This window comes from Cyprinodon tularosa, unplaced genomic scaffold (assembly GCF_016077235.1).
Source record: "Cyprinodon tularosa strain WSP-4 unplaced genomic scaffold, ASM1607723v1 ctg67, whole genome shotgun sequence".
Classification (NCBI taxonomy): domain Eukaryota; kingdom Metazoa; phylum Chordata; class Actinopteri; order Cyprinodontiformes; family Cyprinodontidae; genus Cyprinodon; species Cyprinodon tularosa.
This window is the reverse complement of record NW_024039418.1, coordinates 1,747,752-1,774,014: the sequence shown is the minus strand read 5'-3', so window position 1 is coordinate 1,774,014 and position 26,263 is coordinate 1,747,752. Positions and strand designations below refer to the sequence as shown.

The 26,263-nt window shown below is 38.3% G+C and overlaps 2 protein-coding genes across 4 annotated transcripts in view; one reads left to right on the top strand and one right to left on the bottom strand.

Moving 5' to 3' along the window:
* Positions 1-20,569, bottom strand: part of itfg1 (integrin alpha FG-GAP repeat containing 1) — a 282,738-nt gene extending 262,169 nt beyond the window's left edge. The window contains exons 1-6 of the mRNA XM_038267323.1: positions 20,368-20,569; positions 19,102-19,186; positions 18,803-18,933; positions 12,147-12,204; positions 11,958-12,035; positions 11,749-11,843 (exon numbers count right to left, since the gene is read on the bottom strand). Of these exons, the coding sequence (XP_038123251.1) occupies positions 11,749-11,843; positions 11,958-12,035; positions 12,147-12,204; positions 18,803-18,933; positions 19,102-19,186; positions 20,368-20,569 (649 nt within the window). The remainder of the gene's footprint in view (positions 1-11,748; positions 11,844-11,957; positions 12,036-12,146; positions 12,205-18,802; positions 18,934-19,101; positions 19,187-20,367) is intronic.
* Positions 20,570-20,988: 419 nt separating this feature from the next.
* The window catches only part of phkb (phosphorylase kinase, beta), a 209,300-nt gene continuing 204,025 nt past the window's right edge, over positions 20,989-26,263 (top strand). Inside the window, exons 1-3 of one of the 3 annotated variants that reach the window (XM_038267336.1) lie at positions 21,030-21,121; positions 23,545-23,664; positions 25,981-26,067. In XM_038267336.1, coding sequence (XP_038123264.1) covers positions 23,610-23,664; positions 25,981-26,067 — 142 coding nt within the window. In that variant the 5' untranslated portion in view covers positions 21,030-21,121; positions 23,545-23,609. Of the gene's footprint in view, positions 21,122-23,544; positions 23,665-25,980; positions 26,068-26,263 lie in introns of all 3 variants that reach the window. The other 2 variants (XM_038267335.1, XM_038267334.1) reach the window with 2 other exon arrangements.

Here is a 26,263-nt window from a genome sequence, read left to right as displayed (position 1 = left end):
CATGTAAATAGAATAGATGGAAAAAATGTCAACCGACAAAAATATATAAATAAAATTGCCAGCATATATTAAGAATTGGTGATACTGATGTCAAAATAATGGGTATCGGCTCAAAAAACTATATTATAAAATTATACTGGTCAATCTCTACACTTTACCTCAGATTTTTCAATCTCTGATAAAAAAGGTTGGTTTTTTTTTGCCACAGAAGATTGTGGCCTTCCAGCCCTGTAGGCCAAGCAGTTGCAATTAAGTGGCTTAATAAAGCTTGCTTTCATCTGTATGATACTGAAAATTCATATTATCTTTCATGATGTCAGGAGCATAAGGCAGAATAAAGCTGGATCTTGTCCAGAATATTGTTTACCGTAACTTTATTGGACACTCTACATGACATTATAATTAAACCGCTCTTAATTTAGCAGGAGAAAAAAATGATCTTCCATTTCAATTTGATGAAACTTTCATTATATTTAGCAAATACTTTAAGTCAGCAAAACTGTATTTTTTATTTCCTTTTTTATCTCTTTGGTCAAAGGTGTCATACTGAATAAAATCAATAATTATTGGAGACCATTTGTTAAATAAGTCTCTTCCTTATTTATTGCCTCCTTCAGGTCCTCCTTTGGTTCGATCATCTGCACATGGTCTTCATACCAGCTTACTGTTTCCAACACAGAGCAGAAGACAGATATCACCCCAACCATATTACAGCCCTGATTTCCATCAGGAGGTAGAATCAAACTTAGAACCACAACCTAAACACACACAATCACTCATGAATCACCCACATGGTTGAAGATCATACGAACACAGGTTATTGCAGTATTACATACTTAGCATGAAGCTCGTAACCTGACTCCGCCAGATGGATTTGCTCCGCATATCCATCTGGAAACCTTCCGTTGAAGTAATTATGGGAAGGGGCGAAAATACTGGTTAGCTGATTGGCCTATGTTGGTGATAGACGGGCCAAATAAACCAATCAGATCAACGAAGCATATGACGTACTAACAGAGCGACGACGAAGAGGAGCCAATTGATAGATCAAACTCTTGCCGAAACCAGTCGGGAGAAGAGCAAAAACATCTTTTCCTCTGAGAAAAGCCTCCAGAGCAGTGTTTTGCTCTTCTTTCAGTGAAGAAATACTCTGTAATTCCGATAAAACTTGCTCGATAGCCACGCTAACGCTAGTTTCATCGGCTGAAGCCGCCATGTTCTTTAGACTGAACTGTCGCGCTTCTCGTTGCGTCACACCTCAACCCGCCTCAAAGCCAACGCTGATTGGACGTTCGTTTGGTGAACGGCTCCAAATTTTCTTTAACGGAGAGTCTCCAGACTGATTAGCGAGTGAAACCTTGAAAGCTCGCGAGATCAGGATGGTCTCACGAGGCTATGAAGCTCGGCCATTTGCAGAGTTCCCCGTTGGTCGTACACATTTCTCAGGAAAATGTTCTGCAATTTTAATTGCCCTCTATGAAACCACTCCAGACCTGTGTGTTTAAAATAGTCCCTTATTGGGTAACTAGTAGTAGCATGTTTATTACCCAGCTGTAATTAGGGATTACTCTGCCAGCTTGTAATTTTTGTTCTAATGTAGTTTTTATTTTAATAATACCACGTTGTAAATAATAGTACGCAGAATAGCTTATTTTCAGACATTACTACTATGGTTGCTTGTGAATTTGAAGTCACACTATATCCTTCCTTCTTTGGTGAATATGTGACGATGAGTAGCAAAACTAGAAATTTCTCCTACAGTACCCAAAAGGCAATTGCTCTTCCCAGCCACCCTTGTTAGGTGGTAAAACTGTTCTCTTCTCCCACCACCCTTGCGTTATTAGTCAGACAATCAACAAGCCACTTCAACACAGAGGTAGTTTAATTGGACGCTGCACATCATTACCATCTCTGTTGCCTAGCAATGGATCCTGAAGCCAGCATTGTTGTCTTTGTGCATGATTTTCATTACAAAATACAATCCATAACATGTAATTACTATATATTCTTTCAGGAAAGTTTAGAAACAGGCTGGTAGTAGATTTATGCTTTGCAGTTTCTCTTTTCAATGGACATTGGATCTGCAGTACTGCTGTTATAGTAACAGATCTGGGGATAGTAACAGAGTCATACACACACATACGTCCTTTTAAATACTAATCTTACAGTTTTTTCCCCAGTTTTTCCTGATATCAACCACAAACGCTAATGTCTCAATATATCTTCCTCAATCTAAAACCTGTGCTTCTGTTTAAAGTTCATGTGAACCATAGATTTGTTATGAAATGCGTCAGTTTTTGCAGACTGTTGTTATCTGTTTGCGTAATATCAATTAACTAAGCATTTTCGAATGTTCCAAACCACAAAATAAGTATAAAAGTGTGTATCGTATTGGGTCAATATCAGTATTGGTCAATACTCAAAGCTGTTATATCTGTATTGTTGTATTATGACATCCCTTATCAAAGTTTTATGTTATCTTTAATAAATGCAGGAATTACTATTGATTTTCTGTTTTAAATAAAAACAAACAGATGTATAAAATTGTTTTGCATAGTTAATAGTGTGATACTGTATCAAGGTGGAGCTTTTACTTGAAGGCTGTTATAATAACACAAGAAACTAATTTTAACCTATTTATTGTCATGGTTCTAGCCTTTTGGGAATCTGAGTTTTTAGTTATTCTGTTTAGTTGATCTTTGGTTTATTTTCCATTATATCCAAGCAGTCTTTAGTTACTCTCTGTTGCTCCCTTGTGCTTGTTTCCAGTTAGTTCCACTCACACCTGCTCCATCTTCAGCTCACTAATCCATCCTTTGTCCTGTTCCTCTTATATATCCCGCTTCTGCACTCCTTGTTCTTGTTTTGCTGTTTCTCTGGTCTCTGGGATCTTACATGAGTTTTCCCTGATGTTTTGGTTTTTTGGGTTTTTTGTATTTTTGTATTTTTCCTCAGTTACTTCATTAAATTTGCAAGATTCACCTCCGCCTTCCAGTCTGCCTTTGGGTCCTCAACCAACCTCCATGCAAATCGTGACATTTACCATCTAAACATTAGAAATGTTGGCTAATTCTTAAGGTTCTTCCTCATAAACTAAGACTTGGCAAGACATGGCCAATATGCTTTTAATTAATTACATGACATTATAAAACCTGCTCAAATCGATAGCAACTGTAGTTCCCTTAGTTTTTCAGAAAATGTTTCCACACCTATCCGGGAATCTTTGTCCATTCTTTCGCCTTGCACAGGAGCAATCTGTAGTTGAAGCACTCAGGTTTTTTAAGGTGAAGCTTTGAAAGGGGTGTGAAGGAAGCCATTTATGTTAATAGAGAAAAATCAACCTTAAACAGAAGGAGGGGACTCAGGTTTCAGCTCTCAAAAATCTACAACAAAGCGATAGAGTTAATTCCTTCTTGCGATAAGCTCAATACGCATCACCATGCAGGGGACCTACACATCTCGCCTTGTCAGTCAGACCAACAACGACCCTAACGACTCCCCTTTTCAGAGGCATAGGGCAGTATCGGGTATGGCAGCCTAACAAAGACCTCAACGACTCCCTATTACCAAGTGGTGGACCTGTTCTTCCGGTTTATATTTGCATGTTTTCTAAGCCATAACAAGGTTTTCTTAGGCTATTCTATAAAGCTTAGAACTCAACACTAATCAAGACATAAATTTTTTTTTTTTTTTAAGCAGCAGGGAGGTCAATCCCCAAAAGTCATGATGAACCCATTTTCCATCTGGGTTGTTGGTAGGGATGGAACGGTTTATGAGAACCGTCTGAACCGTTCGGTTCGACTGTCTCGGTTCGGTTAGCGTGTGTTGTGTTCGGTTCATGCGCTGCTCCTTTTTCTCATAGGCGAAGTGTTTACACTCCAGAGCAGAAGGTGGCGGTACTGCGACCAAAGCCAACCACCAGTAGTAAACAAGAAGAAGAAGAAGCGAAGCAGCTTAGCCGGGTGCAGTAGAAAAAAATCAGTTGTGGAGAATTGTGTGGGTATGGCGAGTGGGAAAGAACAGGAGTTGGAAGACGCGCCAGCAGCACTTTATAGGTCTGCTGTATAGTACTACTTTGCATTTAGAGTGACCTACGATGACGGCAGAAAGAAAGTTGTGGATAAATGTGCAACAGTGTGCAAGCATTGTGCAACATGTTTTGTTTATGCTAACAGCAAAACAACCAACATGTCATGCTAACAATCAACATATACCGAACTGAACCGAAAACCGTGACCATGAAACCGTGAACCGAACCGTGGATTTTGTGAACCGTTCCACCCCTAGTTGTTGGGGTCTTTTGGTTTGCATGGGCTGTGTGTTAGGCCATTTGAATCATGACAAGAATATTTTTTTTGGGAATCACATCCATGACTGAATTGTAAATGATCTAGATGCTTACTCATGGAACTTATTAAAAATTATAACTACACTCATCATGCTTTAATTGGTCGATGCACAACAAATGACCCAAACATTGATAATTGATTTGAATCTGACTTGGACAAATAACATGTGGCATTCATAGTATATTTATCTAGGAGAGAATTACAGTAGAGTCTCACTTTCTTAATTATTTGTTTCACCCTTTCCTTAACTCTTGGGTTTCACAATCTGTGTGTAAATAGCAAAGCAAGAACATGCAGAAGGTACATAAAGATCAAAAGTATCCTCATTTTTGAAAGACAGGACTGGACAGTGGAAGCATTCAAAATGGTACAAAAAAAGCCCTGCATATGTGTTATGGATATATTGCCATTAAAGATAATGGTCCCCAAAAGATGACACTATGAACAGATTATGGACCATATGCTATATGTCTCTGTCGCTGCCAGGTTGCTTGGCCAGAGAGACCAATAAGCAGGCTAAATGAGGCCATGACATTAGGTAGGAAACGATTCCAGGCTTTCTTTCCCATAGCTGGCCTTGCTCATACAGTCGGGTCAGCCAATATACCATCAAGAAACTGTTTACAATGATTGCACAGAATAGACCTAGATTGGAGTCCTGACACTGCAGCATAATCGCCCTCCTGGCTTTTTTAAATGGCACCAATAAATGACCTCTGTGTGTGCTGCATTGAGATGAGGGATTTTCTCCTCTCCCTCTCCAAACACACAGATTCAAATCATAAAACAGATATGTAAACTACTTAGGGTCACAACATCCTAATGGCTTTACTACACAAAATATCATCTGCCTCTTTATATTTAGATGCAACAAAAAAATTAATGACATATATACACATGTATATATATATATATACACATGTATATATATATATATATATATATATATATATATATATATATATATATATATATATATATATATATACACATACATACATACATACATACATACATACATACATACATACATACATACATACATACATACATACATACATACATACATACATACATACATACATACATACATACATACATACATACATACATACATACATACTAGGGGTGGAAAGGTTCACAAAATCCACGGTTCGGTTCGATTCACGGTTTCGTGGTCACGGTTTTCGGTTCGGTTCAGTTCGGTATATGTTCATTGTTACACCGAAATCCCATAAAAATTTATGAAATTAATGAAAAAACCCCCCCCCAAAAAAATGAATTGCAATAATTTTTAATGATCCGCGGAAACCCTGGATCATTTCCGCATGTTTTGCTGCTTTGAATTTAATCATCTGGCACATGCCCTCTACGATCTCCAAGGAACTCAGAGCGGAGCGGACGGGAGCCACAGTGGAGGCTGTGGGCTTTGCTTTGAGCAGCTGGTCTGGAGCGCAGCGGAGGTTGCTGACGGAGTATGAGGGATTTCGGGGTTAGCCTGACATGTTGGTCATGTTGCTGTTAGCATAAACAAAACGTGTTGCACAATGCTTGCACACTGTTGCACTTTTATCCACAGCTTTCTTTCCGCCGTCATCGTAGGTCACTCTAAATGCAAAGCGGTCCCATACAGCAGACCTATAAAGTGCTGCTGGCGCGTCTTCCAACACCTGTTCTTTCCCACTCTTCTTCTTGTTTACTACTGGTGGTTGGCTTTGGTCGCAGTACCGCCACCTTCTGCTCTGGAGTGTAATCGCTTCGCCTATGAGAAAAAGGAGCAGCGCATGAACCGAACGCAACACACGCGAACCGAACCGAGACAGTCGAACCGAACGGTTCGGACGGTTTTCATAAATTGTCCCATCCCTAATACATACATATATATACACATATATATATATATATATATATATATATATATATATATATATATATATATATATATATATATAAATGAAGCCTCACTTGAGCAAGCAGACGTGACACATCGGGGACACAGCAGACATTAATGAGCTGCATTATCTTCGCTGCACAAACTATATTTGCAGCGTTGTCTGTAACTACAGGGTGTTTGCTGGTCAGCCCCCATTTGTTAAAGGAATAGTACACCCAAAACATGATTAGCCTTCATTTTCTACTCACCCCCATGCTGAACAAAACTCTGGAGTACTTTTTTGATATCTCAAATGCATCTGGAGATCTGGGAGGCTTCTTGCTGTCTGCTGACATTCAAATAATGGAGGTCTATGGCGCCCGAGACAGAAAGGTCCACAAAAGTCCACAAAAACGTGTCAATATTCCTCCATACTGCTCGTCCAATGTAATCCAAGTGTCCTGAGTGGGTTGCATCCAGAATTTACTCGAAACGAAGTCATTTAGAACGTTTTAGAGCCTAAACAGTAGTGTATAGGATTTCCTAATAGCGCCCCCATGCGCGTTCACGAAGCTACGGAAGCCGGCAGACCAAACCAGCGCATTCAGCTCGGCAAAGAACTCCTGCTCTTCCTCAACACTGAAGTCCTCAGACATTTTTCTTTCGTTGTTTCTTTCTTTGCACAGGTAAACAGCACATTTCTTCTTCTACGCTTGCATTATCGGCAGAGCAGACGCTGAATGCGCACTTTCTTCCGGTTTGGTCTGCCGGCTTCCGTAGAATCGTGATCGCGCATGGGGGCGCTATTAGGAAATCCTATACACTACTGTTTATGCTCTAAAAACATTCTAAATGACTTCGTTTCGAGTAAATTCTGGATGCTACCCACTCAGGACACTTGGATTACATTGGACGAGCAGTATGGAGGAATATTGACACGTTTTTGTGGACTTTTGTGGACCTTTCTGTCTCGGGCGCCATGGACCTCCATTATTTGAATGTCAGCAGACAGCAAGAAGCCTCCCAGATCTCCAGATGCATTTGAGATATCAAAAAAGTACTCCAGAGTGTTGTTCAGCATGGGGGTGTGTAGAAAATGAAGGCTAATCATGTTTTGGGTGTACTATTCCTTTAATGTCTTCAATCATCCTATTGGCTATATTTGCAGCTGTCATACGCGTCACTATAAAACTAATCAATCTCTTTCCCTAGACATCGATTTTGCAAAAATATAAAGGAATCGATTCAAAATCGATTAAATCGATTTTTTTACCCACCCTTACTCATGACTAGTATCCTTGCAAACTAAAGAGCCGTACCTTTCCAACTACCTACAATCACTGTCAGATGTTGGAATATCTGTGAACAGCTCAGTGCGGTATGTACTACATGGTTCATATACTGAATCAGTAAATATTTCTTAATTTACCCTCTTTATCTTCTGTCTGATTAAATAAACATTTTCGTTGATTTAACTCTCTGCTAAACACACATTTGCTCTCGTAATTAAAAGTTTAATCGTCACTTTGTGCTTTTGCGCAATAACTAAACTTGCACTTAAATGCCTCCTCTGTTGTGAATACTTAAAGATAAAATCACATTATGAGTTTTCCAGCGTCATAATAAAGCATATTTACGATACTATTTTTGCAGCCTTATTGTAAACAAGCTCATGATGCCATGGAGGAACAAAACAAGCCTTTAAGAACCAATCTGTCCATCTTATAGACTCTCGCTCTGCTTGAGTATGGCTGTGATGCTCCAGCCGGTACAGCTTAGAGGAGCAGGTGGCCTCCGCAGACGTTGAACTGAGCCTTTCTGAAGGCTCACCCACCGCCTTCCTCATCCCCCTCCCAACCCTTTTATCTTCCAGTCTTTCAAACCATCCTTTTTTTTCCAGCTGAGTGTTATCGCTCATCAATTCCTCCCCACTTCTTGTTTTTTTCTATAAAATCTGCAATACCAACCCCCACAAACAGCTAGAGTAAAACTCATGTAGAATTGTTTTTTTTTTTATATATTCCTCAAGCTAATATTCAGATTACTTATGCTTCCATTTGTCAAATACAAAGTAAGAACTAAATGCACTTTACGAAATTGACCCCAGCTCGTTTGATGGTGTTTTCCTACATGGGTCCAAGTCAATGTTTCTCAAGAACAGACCGTGCACAGATAGATTAAAATGAGAGCCATCCCTGACACACAACATCACACACAGTTTGTTATGGGACTAAAGCAAGATCACAGCAGAAACTAAACTTTAAACCGAATGTTTTCAAAATAATAAATTCCCATTCTATCATTTCTTAAGTTTAAAGTGGACAGTTCATAAACAAATCCTCATATCTATACGTTGGACAAAGGCACCAGGTGCTCAGTCAAAACAAGGGGATAAACATCCAAATTAATACAATTTATAAAAAAACTGAAGGATCCATTGCTGTCTTGTTTATTTTAACATGTTTTAGAACAAAGATAAAGTTTTAAAAGACATTTATTTATGAGTTAAAGGTATAGTGGATAATTTCCTTTTTCCAGGTGGATCAACTAAATAATTGGTCCTCCGAACTGTCAATGACTCTGGTGAGATGTTTACATAAGGCCGTCCTACGTGCTCGTCCCCATTTTCACTTACCGCTGGTGAGTCTGACAAGTAAGCTTGTCTGAGCGATGCAAACAGCAACTTTTAAACAGAGCGTGCACGAGGAGAAATGGTGTCGTGCACGCTCTCTTTAATAGTCGTTCTCTCTCTCGGGAGCGGGTACAGGGTTGTGCATGTGCATTTTTTTTTTTAAGTTGAAAGGGCAGGTCTTTTCAAAAATTTGCAAATATCCTCCACTGTACCTTTCAACAAACAAATGTACAAAAAGATCTTAACAATTTTAAATGTCTAAAGGGCAAAATAAGCTCACTGTTATCTTTAAACAACATCCGTTTATTTATCTTTTGGAAATAAAGACTCCAATTGTCTTGAAGAACCATAAAAAAATCATGGAATCTATTTGATATTTGCTACAGATTCAGTACAGATCGCACCCCACCCCCCCATTTATGTTTGCTGTTACTTTTCCCCCATTCCGCGGACAGTGTTGTCCAAAAGTAAAAAAAAAACCCTCCAAAAATAATCCTATAGGTATCCCGCATTCAATAAGTTTTCATAAACTTTTCAAACTTTCAAGCTTAGCTGCTTCCACACATCGCAGTGAGCTTGTTCCTACAAAAATATTCAACTATATTCCAGGGAAAATTAGGGCGTACTAAAGCCTTACATCCCTAAAAGAGGGCGTACATTTTCTAATATTTTTAGCAAAGGGTGTAAAATGTATGCCCGTACGTATTGCTAGCTAAAAGCCTGGTGATCATACATGCCATCCAGCACAGAGGACCTTCCAACTGAAAGCTTTCTCTAGGACTGTCAATCCTCTCAACTCAACTCAAATCCTCATTACTAGGGGTGTAAATCACATCCATCATGGCGATTCGATTCAGTATCGATTTCCTGACCCAATGATTCGATTATTTTCGATACTCAAGAATACACCACGATACGATTTGATTAATTGGTTAATTTTTTTTTTTTTTTTTTTTTTTATGACTTACAGGCTAGACAATGTTTCAAATTTGAAATAAATCAATGAAAGCTGTAATAATTTGAGAAACAACAGCAAATATCAGAAGTAGAAAAGTTGCAGTCCACCTATTCCTATTAAAACCTCATTCACTGAAAAATAATAATACCCCTGCGTTATAGATTCTGAAAGGCTTTGCATCAAAAAGTAACTGCACAAAATCAATAACCTGACTCCGCCAGATGGATTTGCTCCGCATATCCATCTGGAAACCTTCCGTTGAAGTAATTTTGGGAAGGGGCGAAAATACTGGTTAGCTGATTGGCCTATGTTGGTGATAGACGGGCCAAATAAACCAATCAGATCAACGAAGCATATGACGTACTAACAGAGCGACGACGAAAACACAACAACAAGCCAGGCTACTCTTGCCGAAACCAGTCGGGAGAAGAGCAAAAACATCTTTTCCTCTGAGAAAAGCCTCCAGAGCAGTGTTTTGCTCTTCTGTCAGTGAAGAAATACTCTGTAATTCCGATAAAACTCGCTCGATAGCCACGCTAACGCTAGTTTCATCGGCTGAAGCCGCCATGTTCTTTAGACTGAACTGTCGCGCTTCTCGTTGCGTCACACCTCAACCCGCCTCAAAGCCAACGCTGATTGGACGTTCGTTTGGTGAACGGCTCCAAATTTTCTTTAACGGAGAGTCTCCAGACTGATTAGCGAGTGAAACCTTGAAAGCTCGCGAGATCAGGATGGTCTCACGAGGCTACAAAATCGGTGCAATGAAATACCTCGGCTCCAGACATCCCGCCCCCTAGAGAGACGCTCCGCTGCCCCTCTCCCAAACTGTAGCTGACCGCAAACAGTGCAGCAAGAACGCTGGGACCCTTTTTCCACCTGGATCTCCGCTCTTTTTGGCCCTCATGTCCCTCCGTCGTCGGACTAAACTCGCCCCCACTTCCTCGCCACCTCGGCGGTATCTAGACCCACATCGTGTAGCACAGACCACGCTTCAATATTGAGCATAAATCAAAAATGTCAGTGTAAAGCTCACTGCAACACACTGCTGTAAGAGTGTAACCAGGAAGCGAGGTAGGAGGGCAAAATAGGTTTAGCGCCACCGCAGAACGGGAGGGAGAATTACGCCCAGGAGCAAATGGATAAAAATAGAGCGGAGGAAAAAAAAAAAAACATGATTCGAATCTCTTGCGGACGTGTTGATTCATCTGATTGTCGGCATCGATACAAAACGATTATTATTTACACCCCTAATTTAAATGAAGTGATAAAGTTTTCCATCTTCTATGAATCTACGATCACCAGCAACACAATACTTAAATGCAACAAACTGCTACTTATTATTATTATCTCAAGTCGTCTGTTTCCAGGCAGCTTGTGGGTGTTGGGTTTATCACAACAGCCATGTCAGACATGTCTCCTAAAAATAGACGATCAGAAAAAGCATATATCTATATTTTCAGTTTTATTTAATCAGTGGATAAGTTGACCAAAGATTGATTTCAAAATTCCCCTAAAGAACACCACAGCAATTTAACTGCACTAATCTCGGTGGCAACGAGAGCCGTCATCATCGATCTAGTAGTGAACGACACTCAGAGGGGCAGACTGATCAAGCTTTCTGCCTGTAGTCAATCTTGGTGTAATTTTGGAGCTGTCAGTCTCGGTTACTGAAATGCTCTGGTTGCAGCTGTGTGAGCGGATTTCTGTTTTAAGAGTACGGACACAGACTGAGATACTTTTACATTTGTTGATTTTTAAATTGGACCGTGCTGTCCAGGACTGCAATCACGAGTGGAGAAACGCAGTTTTTTACGTTAGCAATACCATTTACCCATCTTCCATAACTCACACATGGAGCAGTGGGTTTCAGCTGTCAAAACAAATACATTTCTCATCTTTTTCTAATTAGAAACATGATAAATTGTCAATAACTCACCAGCAGTGAAGTCGTTGTTGAGGTCAATGAAGGCATTAGAGTGAGGCGTTCGCATTGTGACTGATGATGTAAGAGCGTCGTGACACTTTTGAATCCTACAGAGGAAATAAAACATATTTCTATATTAACTTAATAAATTAGTGACCGGCAGCTGTAGAGCTTAATTTAGTAAATCTGTTTTGTTTTTTCTTTAAAATTGAGTACTTCACCTGTCGCTGAGGTAACAGATTTCAGTTTTGGGTGGGTTAGTCACCCCAAAAACATCCGGAATCATGTCCCCGTTGAAACTTTGCAGGAGAAAAGAAAAACAGAAAGAGAAAAGCCATAAGGTACATTCATACTGATTAATTTTTTTCTGCAACATTATTCCTTTTCCTTTTTAATACATTAATACTTACTCCATAACGAGAGGCTGATCTTTCATGGTAATATTCATGGCCAGGAAGCCAGCAGTGTCTGCAAACAACAACATAGAAAACATGTTCTGGATTACAAAGGTCTACAGAAATGCAGCAAAGAATGTCAGCCGAAGGGTCGAACACAATGAAAATATGTTATTCTTTTGAAAAACAATCTAAAAATAAGTAAATATTTCTTAAATTAAGTGTATTTGAGTCGGTAAACGAGGTAGTTTGCCAATGGAATGAGTATTTTTACACTTAAAATGAGATAATTGGATAATATGCACTTGAAATAAGACTTTTTCTTATTTCGATATTTTCCAGTGTAGAACGGTCAAATCTAAATAAAATAACAGTCACTTTTTTCTTATCTATTCCTCTCCTGTTTTTTGAATGCCAATATAAAGCAGTTTTGAATTAAGCAAGATCATTACATTGAAATAATTTTTAAATGAAAATTGTGGTGGATGATTTTTTTTTCTTGCTTTATATTATATTAAAAGTTATGTTTAAGTTGGTTATTTCTTTTAGACAGGTATTTTCTAATGGATGCACACTTTAGTTAATGTCTGTCTGAATGGTTTATTTCCACTTGTTCTTTTGTTTGAGGTGCTGCTGATGCAAACCAGCTGGAGGAGGAAACCTGGAGCGTACCATTTTTGAAAGACTGACGGGGGAGACTTGTTTTAATTTGTTTCCAATTAGTTTGTCACTTAAATTCTCACTTATTGTTTCTTCTAAGTAAAAGTTAGTTTTGCTTTATTTGTTCCATAGAATGGTTAATTTTGTATTTATTGGTTCTTTTGTTATGTTGTGCCTCCCTCATGTGGTAGACTTGGGTTACTCCATCCCCTTTTAAGCAGCCTTTAGTTCTTTGTTGGCAGGTCAGTTTTTTTTTTTGTTCGAGTTGGATCCTCAGTTGACCTCAGTTAAGTTGGGCCCAGATTCATGTTATTTTGTATTTAAGTTATTTTGTATTGTTTTGAGCCTTTTTTTTTAACTATTTTTGACACAATTAAATGAAAACACTTTTTCAATTTTTTAACACCTTTTGTCCTTATTTAAAGCTGAAGTCTGTAAGTTTTTAAAATCACTTTTTTGTCATATTGGCTAAAACTGTCCCTATACCCAGACAGCAGTACATGTGATATGTAACCTGTGAAAAAAACTGCTTCAATTGGTCCCGCATACTGCCTGTATTTCAATCTGGAAAGAATAATTCCGGACGAGTCAAAACAACCAATCACAGCCAGAGGAGCGTCTGATGGAGTGTCAATCACAGCTCCCCCCCCCCCCTCACCGCTTAACCTGCCGCAGCGCCCGGCTACCGCAGTCAGGGCTGGATCTATCAAATGTTTGCGTGTATAAAAACGTGAGCTATTTCACTGCGCACGCTAAAAAATGTACAAACTGATCTATCAACAGCGTGCTAAAAGGATTTGGTCTTTAAAACGTGCTAAATAGCGCCTCTTATCCATTTAGTACTTTTTCTGCAATGAATATGCAATATGGGGCGTTTACACGCAAAAGTGCGTCTTGTAGGAGGAGAACATGTAAATATATTAATTTAGCACTCGCAAAGTGATTTATCAAACCTGAAAGCAAGTTTGCTAACGGTATCTGACTGTATGCGTAATTGCGCACACATGGCAGCGGTTATTGTTGCAAGAAGGAGACATCGAAATGAAGCAAGGAGACGCAGAGAACGCATTTTTTCACTCCGCGTGAATATTTTTGGAAAGAACGAGGAAACGATCATCAAAACATATCGTTTATCCAGCATTGCCATTTTGGAGCTGTTGGGGGAACTCCGAATGGATTTGGAGCCAGCCACATGGAGGACCCACGCAATACCAGATATCACTAAACTCCTTGCAACATTGCACTTTTTTGCATCTGGGTCATTCCAGCGTACGGTTGCAGCGAGAGCTGGGATCTCCCAATCTCGTTTTTCAGAAGTACTGTCCGAAGTGCTGTCCGACGGGGTCGGGGTTCTCCACCTGCGCCTGTGGAGCAACATGCCAATGCTGCGGGGATGCGTAATCTCATCCACAGTCACTTCTTGTGAGCCATTTGGTATGTGCATTTTTCTACAGGCCAATACAAAACACCTGTTTTTTTTTTTTGTTTGTTTGTTTGTTTTTTTTACTGCAGCGAAGTAGAAATTCAGCCACATACCACCTTAGGGAATAAAGGTTGCCAAAGTTTTTTCTTTATATCACTGTAAGATTTAAATTTCTTAATGCACTAGTTTGTAGAAACTACAAACTACTTTGCCGCAAACCACAAAACGCGCAAAACCATCATTTAAATAGGGCGTCTCCAACAGTTTTGCACCTGCCACCAGTTACGCAATCGCTCTTGTTAAATCACCCGCAAACCATGGTCCAGCCCCTCGCGCAAAATTCCAGTTTGCGAGCGCAAATTACTGCACGCAAAATTGGATCTTGATAAATCCGGCCCTCAGGAGGACGCGCGTGGAAGTCATGGCGGAGCGACAGCCACCAGCGAAAGAGAAACTGCCCTTACTGCCCCTGCCGACAACTGCTTACACTGCAAACTTCGGTATAATCAGCATCTTATATCTCGCTGCTTGGAGGTGAGTGTTATCGCTCTTACCGGTTCACACTCCATGCCGCGTACGCTGCTTGGACGCTTGTGGTCGCATGCGGTAGCCGCGCAGATGCTGTGAGAGGGGTGGAGCTTGGAGGTGGGGCATGAGTGAAGCAGAGAGGGTGGGGGAGTGACGTGAAACCTGTTTTTCTTCAAATTTTCAGTCGAAGTCTGCTCTCTTCTCAATGTTACAGACTGCAGCTTTAAGTTTGGTCCTTCACAAAGATAATAGCTGTTTTTATATATATTTTTTTTTCATAACTAGGGTTTCATGTGGAAAAGAGTATGCAGCTTAGACCAGAACCCCTAACTCTAAATATATATGAAATCAGTCTAAAGCCCCCACCATGTATCTAAATAACCATGGCAACAGCGCTGTCAAGTAATCACTAACAGAGACACTCAGCGATTGCTGTCACAGCCAACCAACAATTTAGTGAGCGACATCAGCAATATTAAGAGTCATTATTTGTAATAATTAGGAAAATAAAATATTCAGTCAGTATTTAACATTGTTTTACATTTGCTGAGCTCATTATTGTAATGTAAGATTCACACTGGAAAAAATCTAAATCTAGATAAGTCATTTTTTCTTAAAATAAGTGCAATTGTTCTTGGATTAACGAGGTAAGAGAGACATTTTGCAAATGAAACAAGACAATTTACCATTAAAATAAGAAAACACAATTGCATTGTCTTATTTCAAATGCATATTATCTACTTATATTATTTTAAGAGTAAAAATACTCATTCCATTGGCAAACTATCTCATTAACCTACTCAAATTAAGGGTAAATACACTTAATTTAAGGAATTTTTTACTTATTTCTAGATCGTTTTTCCAGTGCATATAAACATGTCACCAGACAAGCTACATTAAGGTTAATTGTTTTAAACAATTCTGGATGTCCCCAAAAAAAAAACAAAAAAAACAAAGAGAAGCGAGCCGTCATGCACAGAGTCCACTCTGACACATTTTTGCATTAAATAAGTGAATTAAATGCATTTTATTCGAATAAGCATATTAATTTACAGAAGGTGTCCTTATAGCTGTATGAGTCTGAGCTCAGATTACTTTTTGAGAAATGCATTCTCACCTCAAAATGCTATTCTGTGAATTCAATTGCAGTTTATGGTAGTGGAACGGCTCAGGGACGACTGTTAAATACTGGAGCTGTCAATCAGCTCCAAATACTCCGCAGTGAGAAGTTAAACCAGCACTGTTGATGCTCGCTTCTTCACTGTGAGGCTGGTCCATCTAAACCAGCTGATAATCCTCCTATCATCATGTCCAACAGGTCAGTATCTTTCCGTAAAAGTTTAAAAAACAATCCAGTGGACTTGGTTTCCAAGATTTGGAGACGTTTCGCCACCTCTCCAGGAAGCTTTCTCTATTCAAACGTCTGGATCCGCAGTGAGTTTCCTACGGATCCAGACATTTGAATTGAGAAAGCTTCCTGGAGAGGTGGAGGCGAAACGTCTTCAAATCTTGGAAACCAAGTCCACTGGATTGTTTTTTAAACTTTTACGGAATGACTATGACCTGGATGACTGAGAATCTTCATCAGCATACAGGTCAGTATCATCTTTGAACACTAACTTCTTCCCATGTTCTCATATGCCAAGGCTGCTTTCTTTTCACAGTTGAGCAGTAGATTGTAGACATGCATTATTACCCACAGCTTGTCTTCCTGGTGAATCATCAAACCTGACTTGTGTGGAAATAGTCTGCTGATCTGCCTCCTTTTCTTTTGGTTTAGTTTGTATTAGTTAGAATCAAAGGACACAATGAGGGGGATAAAATATGCTCCTCAGCACACAGACCCATGCACATTAACAGACCAAAAATAAGGAATATTTAAAGAAATTGTTTCCATTATTTATCAAGGTGGAATAAATGTGATTTTGTTTAATCATTAAGATTTAACTTATAAAAGCTCAAATTCTTGAACAAAGCATCAAGGTCACAGCTACTTGTGTTAAATAAAAAGGAATGGATTCATATTCCACTGCATTATAGTAAGTATTGGAGTTTTATAATGTAAATAGCTTTATTGTCCCACAATGGAGAAATTCGTTCTCTGCTTTTATCCCATCCCCTGTTGGAGCAGTGGGCTGCCATTTTGTTGCGCCCAGGGAGCAGTGTGGGGTTAAGGGTCTTGTTCAGGGACCCAGGGTGGAGGCTGTGGGGATCAAACCAGGTACTTGCAACCTTCTAAGATCACAAGCGCACTGCTCTAACCACTAGGCCAACACACTTTGCTATTTTGAAATTTAAAAAGTTGTCATGATGAGTTGTGTTTAGAATATTGTACTGCGCATTTTATTGTCTTTATGCACATTTCATATATGAGGGCCCTGGTTTTCAGCAGAGCTTTGTAACCTGGAAGGAAGAAAAAGAATCAAGACACCAAAAAAGTGGAAAAATTATTGAAAATTAATAACTAATATTTTTTCTATAGAGAACAATCTTTTATTTCCTGGTGGATCATCTAAATAAGTGGTTCTCGTAACTGTCAATCATTCTGGTGATGTAACGTCGTCCCCCGTGCTCGTCCCGTTAGCTATCTTTTTCTGTGCATGCTCACTTTCAGGCGTGTATCTGTGGTGAGCTACGGTTTCAGACAGTCATTGAAGCTCACTTTTCTCACCGCGGTTTTTCGAAAATAGCCGAGGGTCGTAAGACAAAAAGTATCTACAAAGTGTATGAGAAGAAAAAAAAGGCCTCAGAAGAGGCAGACATATCCCAGAATGCTTTGTGCGGAGAGCTCCCCTCGCAAAGCATTATGGGATTTGCAGTCAAAGCAGCCCACTGTTGCCATAGGCTGTCGCAACCAGTGTTGTATAAAGTGTTGAACTCTCAGAGTCAATTAAAAGTATAAGTACCTCTCCAAAATATGACTTTGGTAAAAGTCCAAGTCACTGACTGAAATGTATAAAGTCTTAAAGTATCTGAAATGGCTTGTACTTAAGTATAAGAATTACTGTAAAAATAGATGTACTCAAGCAATGTAGTGAAAAGTATAAGTAAAAAGTAGTGCAGTTTGAATGATATTTTTAACATTTTGGTAAACTTTGAAGGTAAAATTCACTTAAAATAATATAAACAACCAAGTGTAGGATAAATTTAGACTGGCTTTGCGAAACAGGCGTATCCTGTTGGTGTTGATGAACGAGCCCAGGCAAGACCCCACTTTGTAGTCAGTAGGTGGGGTCAAAACACTTGTGTTTCTCTCGCTCTCGCTGTTTTTTTTTTCTTTTTCTTTTTACTTAGTAACTAAACCAAACATTGAAAATGTATCGGAGTAAAAGTATGCAATTAAGTTTGTAAATGTAGTGAAGTAAAAGTTCTCAAAAAAATGTAAACTCTTGGAAAGTATAAAGTACTCCAAAATATACTTAAGTACAGTAGTGAAGTATTTTTACTTCGTTACTATACAACACTGGTCGCAACCCGACAGTGGCGAATAACAACAGAGATGGCGCAGGCACCGTGCAGCGGAGGAGGAGTTATATGACCAACGGGGAGCAAAAAGCAGTGATCATTTGTCTGAACGTTCAGCTAACTGAGTTCACTATAAAATCCACTATATAGTCTCCACTCAATACAGTGATGGAGGGATTTAGGGGTTAGGGCGGACGTTCGGACACAGTAAGCTTGTAATGAACTATGAGAACAGCAACTTTTAAAGAGAGGAGAAATGGGCTCGTGCACGCTCTCGCACGCCTGTAATAGGTGTTCCCTCTCGGTAGTGGGTACAGGGTTGTGTATGTGCATTTTTTTTTTAAGTGGAGAGGGCAGGTCTTTTAAAAAATTCACAAAAATCCTACACTATACCTTTAAAGACTGAAATACTAATTTAAAAAATGACATTTGGGTTGGATTTCTTTTTTCTGCTGGTCAGATACACAAAGCAGAAATAAGGCAAAAATAACTCCATGCTTCTGTACATCTAGTATATTGAAAATGAGACAAACATCAGAATTTACTAAATTAATGAAAAAAAAAAACTTAGATATAATTGACTTTTGTTCTGTACCTAATGTGTGATTGTTTCCCCAGAAGACAAAAACAGATGTTTCTGTAGGATTGATTTGAGTGGTTAGAAGGACATCCATCTGAGAGTCTCCGTCGTAATCTCCAGGAACTACGCCGGTTATAACAGCATTCCTGGAAAATGAAACAAGTTTAATGAAACAATGGCTGAAAGGGAAATGTACCAAATAAAAATAAAAAGTTATTATACAGCAGAAACAAAATTAAATGCATTACTTAGTCACACTTAGCTCTCAAAAACCACCTGCTAAAAATATAAATACATTATTTTAGAATATTTACTTTGGGAAAACATCCTTGGAGATGTTAACTTTGGGTTTGAAGTAAGGAGATGTGGAGTCAGCCAAGAAAATCACCAGTTCAGACTCTGGGAAAAAAAATGAAAGAAAAGAACCATATTAAATTTACGGAAGAGGATTAGGGCCACTGAAAAAAAAAAAACTTAAAAGATTTTAAAATTTTATTTTAATTTAACATGGGAAAAAAGTCAGAATTCTGACTTTTTTCTCAGAATTGTGGATCTTAATGTAGATGGGCACCATGAAGGAAGAGATGTGGAGCACTCAGCTTCACTGACAAAGATGGGAGTTGTTTAAGAGGGCCAGTGACACATTGGTGGAAAATGACTGAATTAGGCAACTTTTTACGTGCCCGAGGGGTTGCCTCATTAATGGAGGAGCAGAAGGTCATTAAAACAAGAGAGCTAGTCTGTAAAACAGACATGCCTATGGCTTGATGCTAACATGTTTGTTACCTGTCAGAATTCTGAGATTAAAGTCAGAATTCAGAGAAAAAGGTCAGAATTCAGAGATTAAAGTCAGAATTCAGAGATTAAAGTCAGAATTCAGAGATTAAAGTCACAATTCAGAGATTAAAGTCACAATTCAGAGAAAAAAGTCAGAATTCAGAGAAAAAAGTCAGAATTCAGAGAAAAAAGTCAGAATTCTGAGAAAAAAGTCAGAATTCTGAGATTAAAGTCAGAATTCTGAGAAAAAGGTCAGAATTCTGACTTTTTTCCCCATGTTAAACTGGAATAAAATTTAAAAATCAGTTAACTTTTTTTTTTTTTCAGTGGCCCTAATCCTCTTCCGTATAAATTAGACATATTAACCACAAAAACAAAAACATTTCAATCTAACTTTGGGTATGAATTAAAAGCTTGTGTGACAGTAACCACTTTTATATAAAAACATGTCTTTCTTTATCTTTTCTGCTTTTCATATTATTTTTTTCCTATGTTGAAAATATTGTACATCTGATGCAATTTCTGTCTCGTGAAGAAACCCAGGTGAGCTTAATTAACTCTTTAACAGCTCAATGACGTCACTTTATGTTTTAAATGTTGTGTTTTTACTCCTGTAATAAAAAAGTAACGTTTAAGTAAACAATGAAGTTTGTTTAACAAGCGACAGAGACAGAGGGAATGTGGTTCATACACCATTTATTAGCAAATAAAAAAATAAATAAAAACAAAACCCTAGCCGATGACTTATTTTATATATTTAGATTTATCTGCTGTAGGCTCTGGAGACACTAAGCACTACTTACGGTCTCTGATGATGAAGATGTCAGTCTGTTTATCCGAGTTAAAGTCGCCAAACGCCGCCACCTTCCCATACTTAGCGCTCCCAAAAAGCTCCGCGGTTACATCTTGGAGGGCAAAGACATTTCTTTTCCCCAATAAAAGCAAAAAATAGGGCAAAGCGTTTAATGTAAACAGCCACATCCTGCTACAATTGCTCCACAACATCAACCGATCGGAATACGGCATAGCGCTTTACGGCTGGGATCAACATAAACGTCTTATAAATGCAACAGCGATAAAAGTCAGAAATTCTTAATATTTTTCTTTTTTGTTTTTACTATTACAATAAATGTAAAGTATTTTAAAATTAATATGTAATTCGTTCAAATGGGTTGTTGTGTTATTTACGTTAATGTCGCAAAAACTGATTTCATGACAGATGACAGGTGCTTAAAGCTGGAGGATAGGACAAGAGGAAGTGTCACAATCGTTCTTCAAAGTAAGTGCATGTCTTTTTTAAAAACACTTTAAAATATGCCCCCCACGTTTTTTAGACTTGACTATACTTTACTCTCATTGTTTTTTGCTTTCCCTAAATTGTGAAAACATGATTTATTCTTATTTTGCTGAGAACCCCCGGCGAAGTTGTTTTATTTTGAAGAGCACAAAGCACACCGGCTGTTAAATTGCGGGGACTTTGACTGAGCGTAAACATGGCGACCCTCGCTGATGTCGGATGGAAACTCCTGGAATTTAAAGCTCGATCAAAGAGATCAGGTTTGCCTCGTTGGTTCGCATCTTGTCTCGTTGTTTGGCTCGTGTGCGGTGCCGCAGCTCACGCGTGGAAATCTGCCGCGTGGGTCCTTAAAAGGCCTCCGATCTGTTCTTGTAACCTGTTCCTGGCTGTGATGGCAGGAACAGGAAAGGTCAGGGGTCTTCATGTACCAAGCCTAGGCGCTATTTTAGGAGCTTTACCGCGGGTCTCGGTTCGCTGGGACTCTTCAGCATTATACCATGTTATTGTGTTACCATGTTAGGATTTAATCTCGTTTATAATCACCACTGGGGCCTTTAAAATCCCCAAGGTTGTTTATGTTTAAACTCAGCAGGTAGGAATGTAAGAATTAAGACATATTTTCTTCTCTTATTGGAAGAAACATAGACCTAAAAGGCAAAATGAGCAAAAAGCTGCTTATTGTTATTGCAAAATGACTTAAATGAGGCCAGCTTATAGAAAGCCTCTCAAGCGCTTTAATTCATCAGCAGCAGTAATTGATTTAATTGCATAGTTAATGTCATCTTTAATAATTGCGTTGCCATTGCAGAATAGCCTAGACTGTAATTTATGTAGTTCTCCAAATGATCTCTATAAAAGTATTCATACCCCTCAAACTTTTCATCTTAAATTCACGTCAGTGTTTGTTTTTTTTTTACTGGATTTTGGTGACAGACCAGAAGGAAGTAATTGAAAGACAGAAATGATTCATGGATTTTACAGGATACTATTCAGAACAACTTTTGTGTCTTTTAAAGTCTGTAATGGCTTTTTTTTTTTTTTTTGCAAATTCTGAGACTGAAATTCATCAACATTCTCACTTGCAAAATGACTCTTGCTCAGTCAGAAAGGAGACTAGTCTGATTTTTGATCTTGATATTGACTGGGCTATTCCTAACAGATGGATATCTAAAACATTTAGTTGTAGCTTTGGATCTACCCAGCAGGTTTCCTTTAAAGATTTTCCTGTATTTGGCTCCATCCATCTGTGTAGCAACTGTGATCATTATCCTCTTCTTATGCATATGGCTGCCACCACCGTGTTTTGCCATGGTATAGTATAGTTAAAGTGGCAGAGTTTTTTGTTCACACCATCAGGATATCTCCATCTAATCTAATCAGCTCCCATTCTTCTTCATCGTCCACATGTTTGTTATGTTTTTTTTACACGTCTTGGTTGCTTCTCTAAAGCAATGATTCCCAATCGGGGGTACGCGTACCCCTAGTGGTCAGCGAGTGCATAGAAAGAGGTACATGAAAATATTTTATTTCTTAGGTAGTAAAATAAAATAGGGCTGGGATGTGTTTTCCTTTCTGAGGACCCAATTGAAAAACAAGCTTTTATCAACCAAAAAATAAGATTTTTTAATGTGTTTGAGTTAACCTTCAGCTTTGACACACATCCAAACCAAACAGAGGAACAGTCTAGAGAACAAGCAATTAATTTATCAGCTGTTTTTCACACTGATCTTTCGGAGATGATCAAAGTAGCTCGACTTTCTTGATGAAAATAAAACTAAGTCAGTCGGACTATAATTTTTGTTCTTAATTTTTTCCCCAATTCATCAAGTTTAAATGTGATTATAAGGGAGTTACTCAGAGGAGCTGCAGTTTTATAAATACAGCTTTACAATAAGATTTTGTATTTATTTGGATTCCTCACTAACTTCCAGGCAACATATTTATGTTGTTTGTTTTGTTTGTTTAGATGGAAATAATAAAATGCCTAAGAGTTAAATTCTCAAATGAAAAGATTAAGTAAAATATTTTTTATTTTATAATCAGTTATTGTACGTTCCACTTTTGGACAATCATCAATACTTTTGGCTGGTAAGACAAAATGTCCAAAGGGGAACAGAAGTCAAAAAAGGTTGGGAACCACTGCTCCAACGCATCCATCTGATCAACATTAAGTATAAAGTTTGAGGGTTTGTTAATGTTAACAAACCATCCATTTGATTTTATCTACTGCTTTATCCCCTGACCCGGCCTGTTGTGATCCTCAGTCTTCATGTGTTGTTTTTGTTCCTTATAGGATTCATTTGTTCTCTAAATAAACCCCAACAGTTAGCACTTTAGAAAACTGCTGCAAATATACTGAGACTGGTTTTATTCAAAGCATGCTAAGGATTTTTTTACCTGAGGAAAAAAAAATATCTGGAAACATTTTCACAAGATTGCCTTCCTTGGTGTCGTCTGCCACATAATATTCCAATTAAAAAAACAACATATTCCTTAAAACAAATAATAAAGTGTAAAAATATCAGTGGGTATGAATACTTTTGTAAGTCATTACAATATGTGCTGTGATCCTTTGCATGTTGTTCATGATCATTGCCTCTGCTCTGAATGTAATTCATTATTGATTCATGCTTGTGTCGAATCTAACTCTGTGCTACTAACTGCTTCCTGTGAATTGCCTTAGATTTCTGATTTAGCTGAGAGAGAGAAAGAAAGGGAGACGTTTGGCCTTAAGTTCACCTTTTGAGCATGGCTCTCTCAGTGGCTGCAGTTGCCCAGCCCCATCATGAAGTTCTCAGACTCGGTAAGTAGCAGCGGGGTTACAGCTCAGCACTATGCCCAAAGCACAAGGGTCAAGAACTGGATTCAGATTTTATTTTATTTTAAGAGTTTTGGAGGTTTTCCATGATTAGCCTATTTAATAGTAACATTAATTAGGTTCATTTTTTCTCAGTATCAGTTATACAGTTTATACCATATGCTCTATTTACGTCTTAACACAGAAGTTGGAGGTGGAAATGATGGAAACTGCACTACCAGGCTGCAAAACTTGCTAATCGCCGTGATCAGTGACTAGGTTGACTGCTAACTGCGTACAAGCCTTTAGCAGCACACGTATGATGATTTAATGAAGATGCGCATTGAGAGAAATTAAGCCAACTGTTCCCGGCTGCAGCTGTTACTGCATTTAATGGCCGCGTCATGCAAGCTTCACTTAATACGGCCCATCATTTTCTACTAAAGAGCTCCCATAGATGCTGCAGGTATGCCGAGATAAGCGGCCTTTTATCGGACTTCTGGTAAAGTTTCTACACCTGAAGTCCAGGTGTTCTTCCTGTTTCATCTCACTGCAGCAGGACACATCCGGTGCGCAGCAAAGGTCCCAACCTACAGTATGAGCATCAGTTAACTTGCTAAGCTACATTGCTGTCCTGTTGCAGGAGCCATATTGGGTTATTTTTTATAACGTAGTAGAAAAACGCACCTTAATTTTTTTTTTTTTTTATCTAAGGAGGTGCTTCTTCTTTAAACCCTTTAATCTAGCAGGACAGAAGGTCTATAAATTTCACAACAAATTCTAAGTAAAGATGCAAAATTGAGTATTGTTTTATTCATCAGCCCAAGAGTTTTCACAGGTAATGAAAGAACATTTATTTTTATTCTTGATATTTGTTTCTAGAGTTTGTTGAAATCAGCCTTTTTGGAAAGACTGATTTATGGAAGCCGTCCAAGCTGTAGCTGTTTTAGCTGTAAGCTTTATTTATCCTGTGATAGATTCGGTTCCTCCCCTCCAATCACTGCAGGATCCTGAAACTTATAGTTAGCCTCTAGTGGTTTCCATAGGTAAACTTTAGGGATGCACGATATAATCGGCCCCCTATCGGTATCGGCCTTAAAACTGAATATCGGACATCGGCCACCCCACCGATATTTAACCCGATATTTGATCAGCTTCTGAGTTTCTAAAGTCTAAAAAAAATAAAATAATTCTACTTCTTCTTCTTCCTCAAAAACTTCTTTTTTACAGACTTAAAAACTTCTAAAGACGAGGGAAAAAATATTGATACATTAAAATATCTCAATATCTTCATATGCTGATATATTGCCATTTAAAAACACCATATCAATCTCTTTTACTAATGAAATATTGCTATATGTCATCGTTATGCTACGAAATCCCCCGAAAATTCACGAAATGTTGCCATATTTTTATATGTTGATATATTGACGCGGTATCGATCTATTTTACTAACAAAATCTCACAAGAATTTGCAAAATATCACGAGAGTTTGTAACAGAACGATGAAATTTCACGAGATTTTGAAAGTAAAATAGATCGATACCGCGTTTTTAAAAATCAATTTGATATCGGCATATGAAAATATATCTGAGTATATTATTTTTCAAAGTGTCAGAAATGGATAACAAAACTGCTATTTTCAATGACTACTTATTTTTGTCCAGCTTTAACATCGGTATCGATATCGGTTATCGGCTACATGAGTTTTAAAATATCGGCATATCGGATATCGGCCAAAATCCCAATATCGTGCATCCCTAGTAAACTTTGCCATAGAGCTGTTTAAAACTAGTTAAACAGGTCTGGCTTACATTTTCTGTTCTTATTTAAAAGGCTTTTTTTTTTTTTTTACTTATCTTGAAAATGGGAAGGATTAGGTTTTTGTTCCCTGCAATTTTTAAGCTGATGGAAATTATGCTAATTTGAGTTAAGAATGTGATTTTTTTTTTTTTTTAGTGGGCTACCTGTGGTATTGACCCAAGGTCAAACTTGTTAAAATGCAAATCTAACAAAGAGCAAAGTGTGTAAAATAGCAGGTTCCCTCTGAAACCTGCTCTCTCTCAGCGAAACGCCCAGTTCACTGTTACATTATTCTGCAAATTTCTCGCTCTCGCTCTGCCTGTTATGGTTTTTATCCGAGCCTTTTGTGATGCAGTATGTTGCAGTGAAAATTATTCTCCTGCTGCTTGTTGTTTGTGGTAAACTGAAATATTCCACACAGTTAAATAGGTAAAACTTACTGAGGAAATGAGACCACATTTTACTACTAGCAGCACACAGTTTCAGTTTTTGTGTGTGTAATAAATTTGTCCCCCATAGGTTCCATCTATGAACCTATGAAGCTCTCCAGTCTCCAGCGGGACGATGAGCCGCTATGGGAGAAACTGGATCGTTACTACAATGCAGGTAAGTCCACTCCTTCCATTGGTGGACCTTAAATTGCTTTTAGTTAGTTTGTCGGGCTGCACCTGCCAATTGTTTTTGTGAGACATTTATTTATTAATTATGATTTTTTTTAGTAAATCTAAAAAATGATTCTGGTAGAGAAATCGTATTTAAATGTCAAATCATTCTGGCTTAAACATGTATATAAATGTACTCT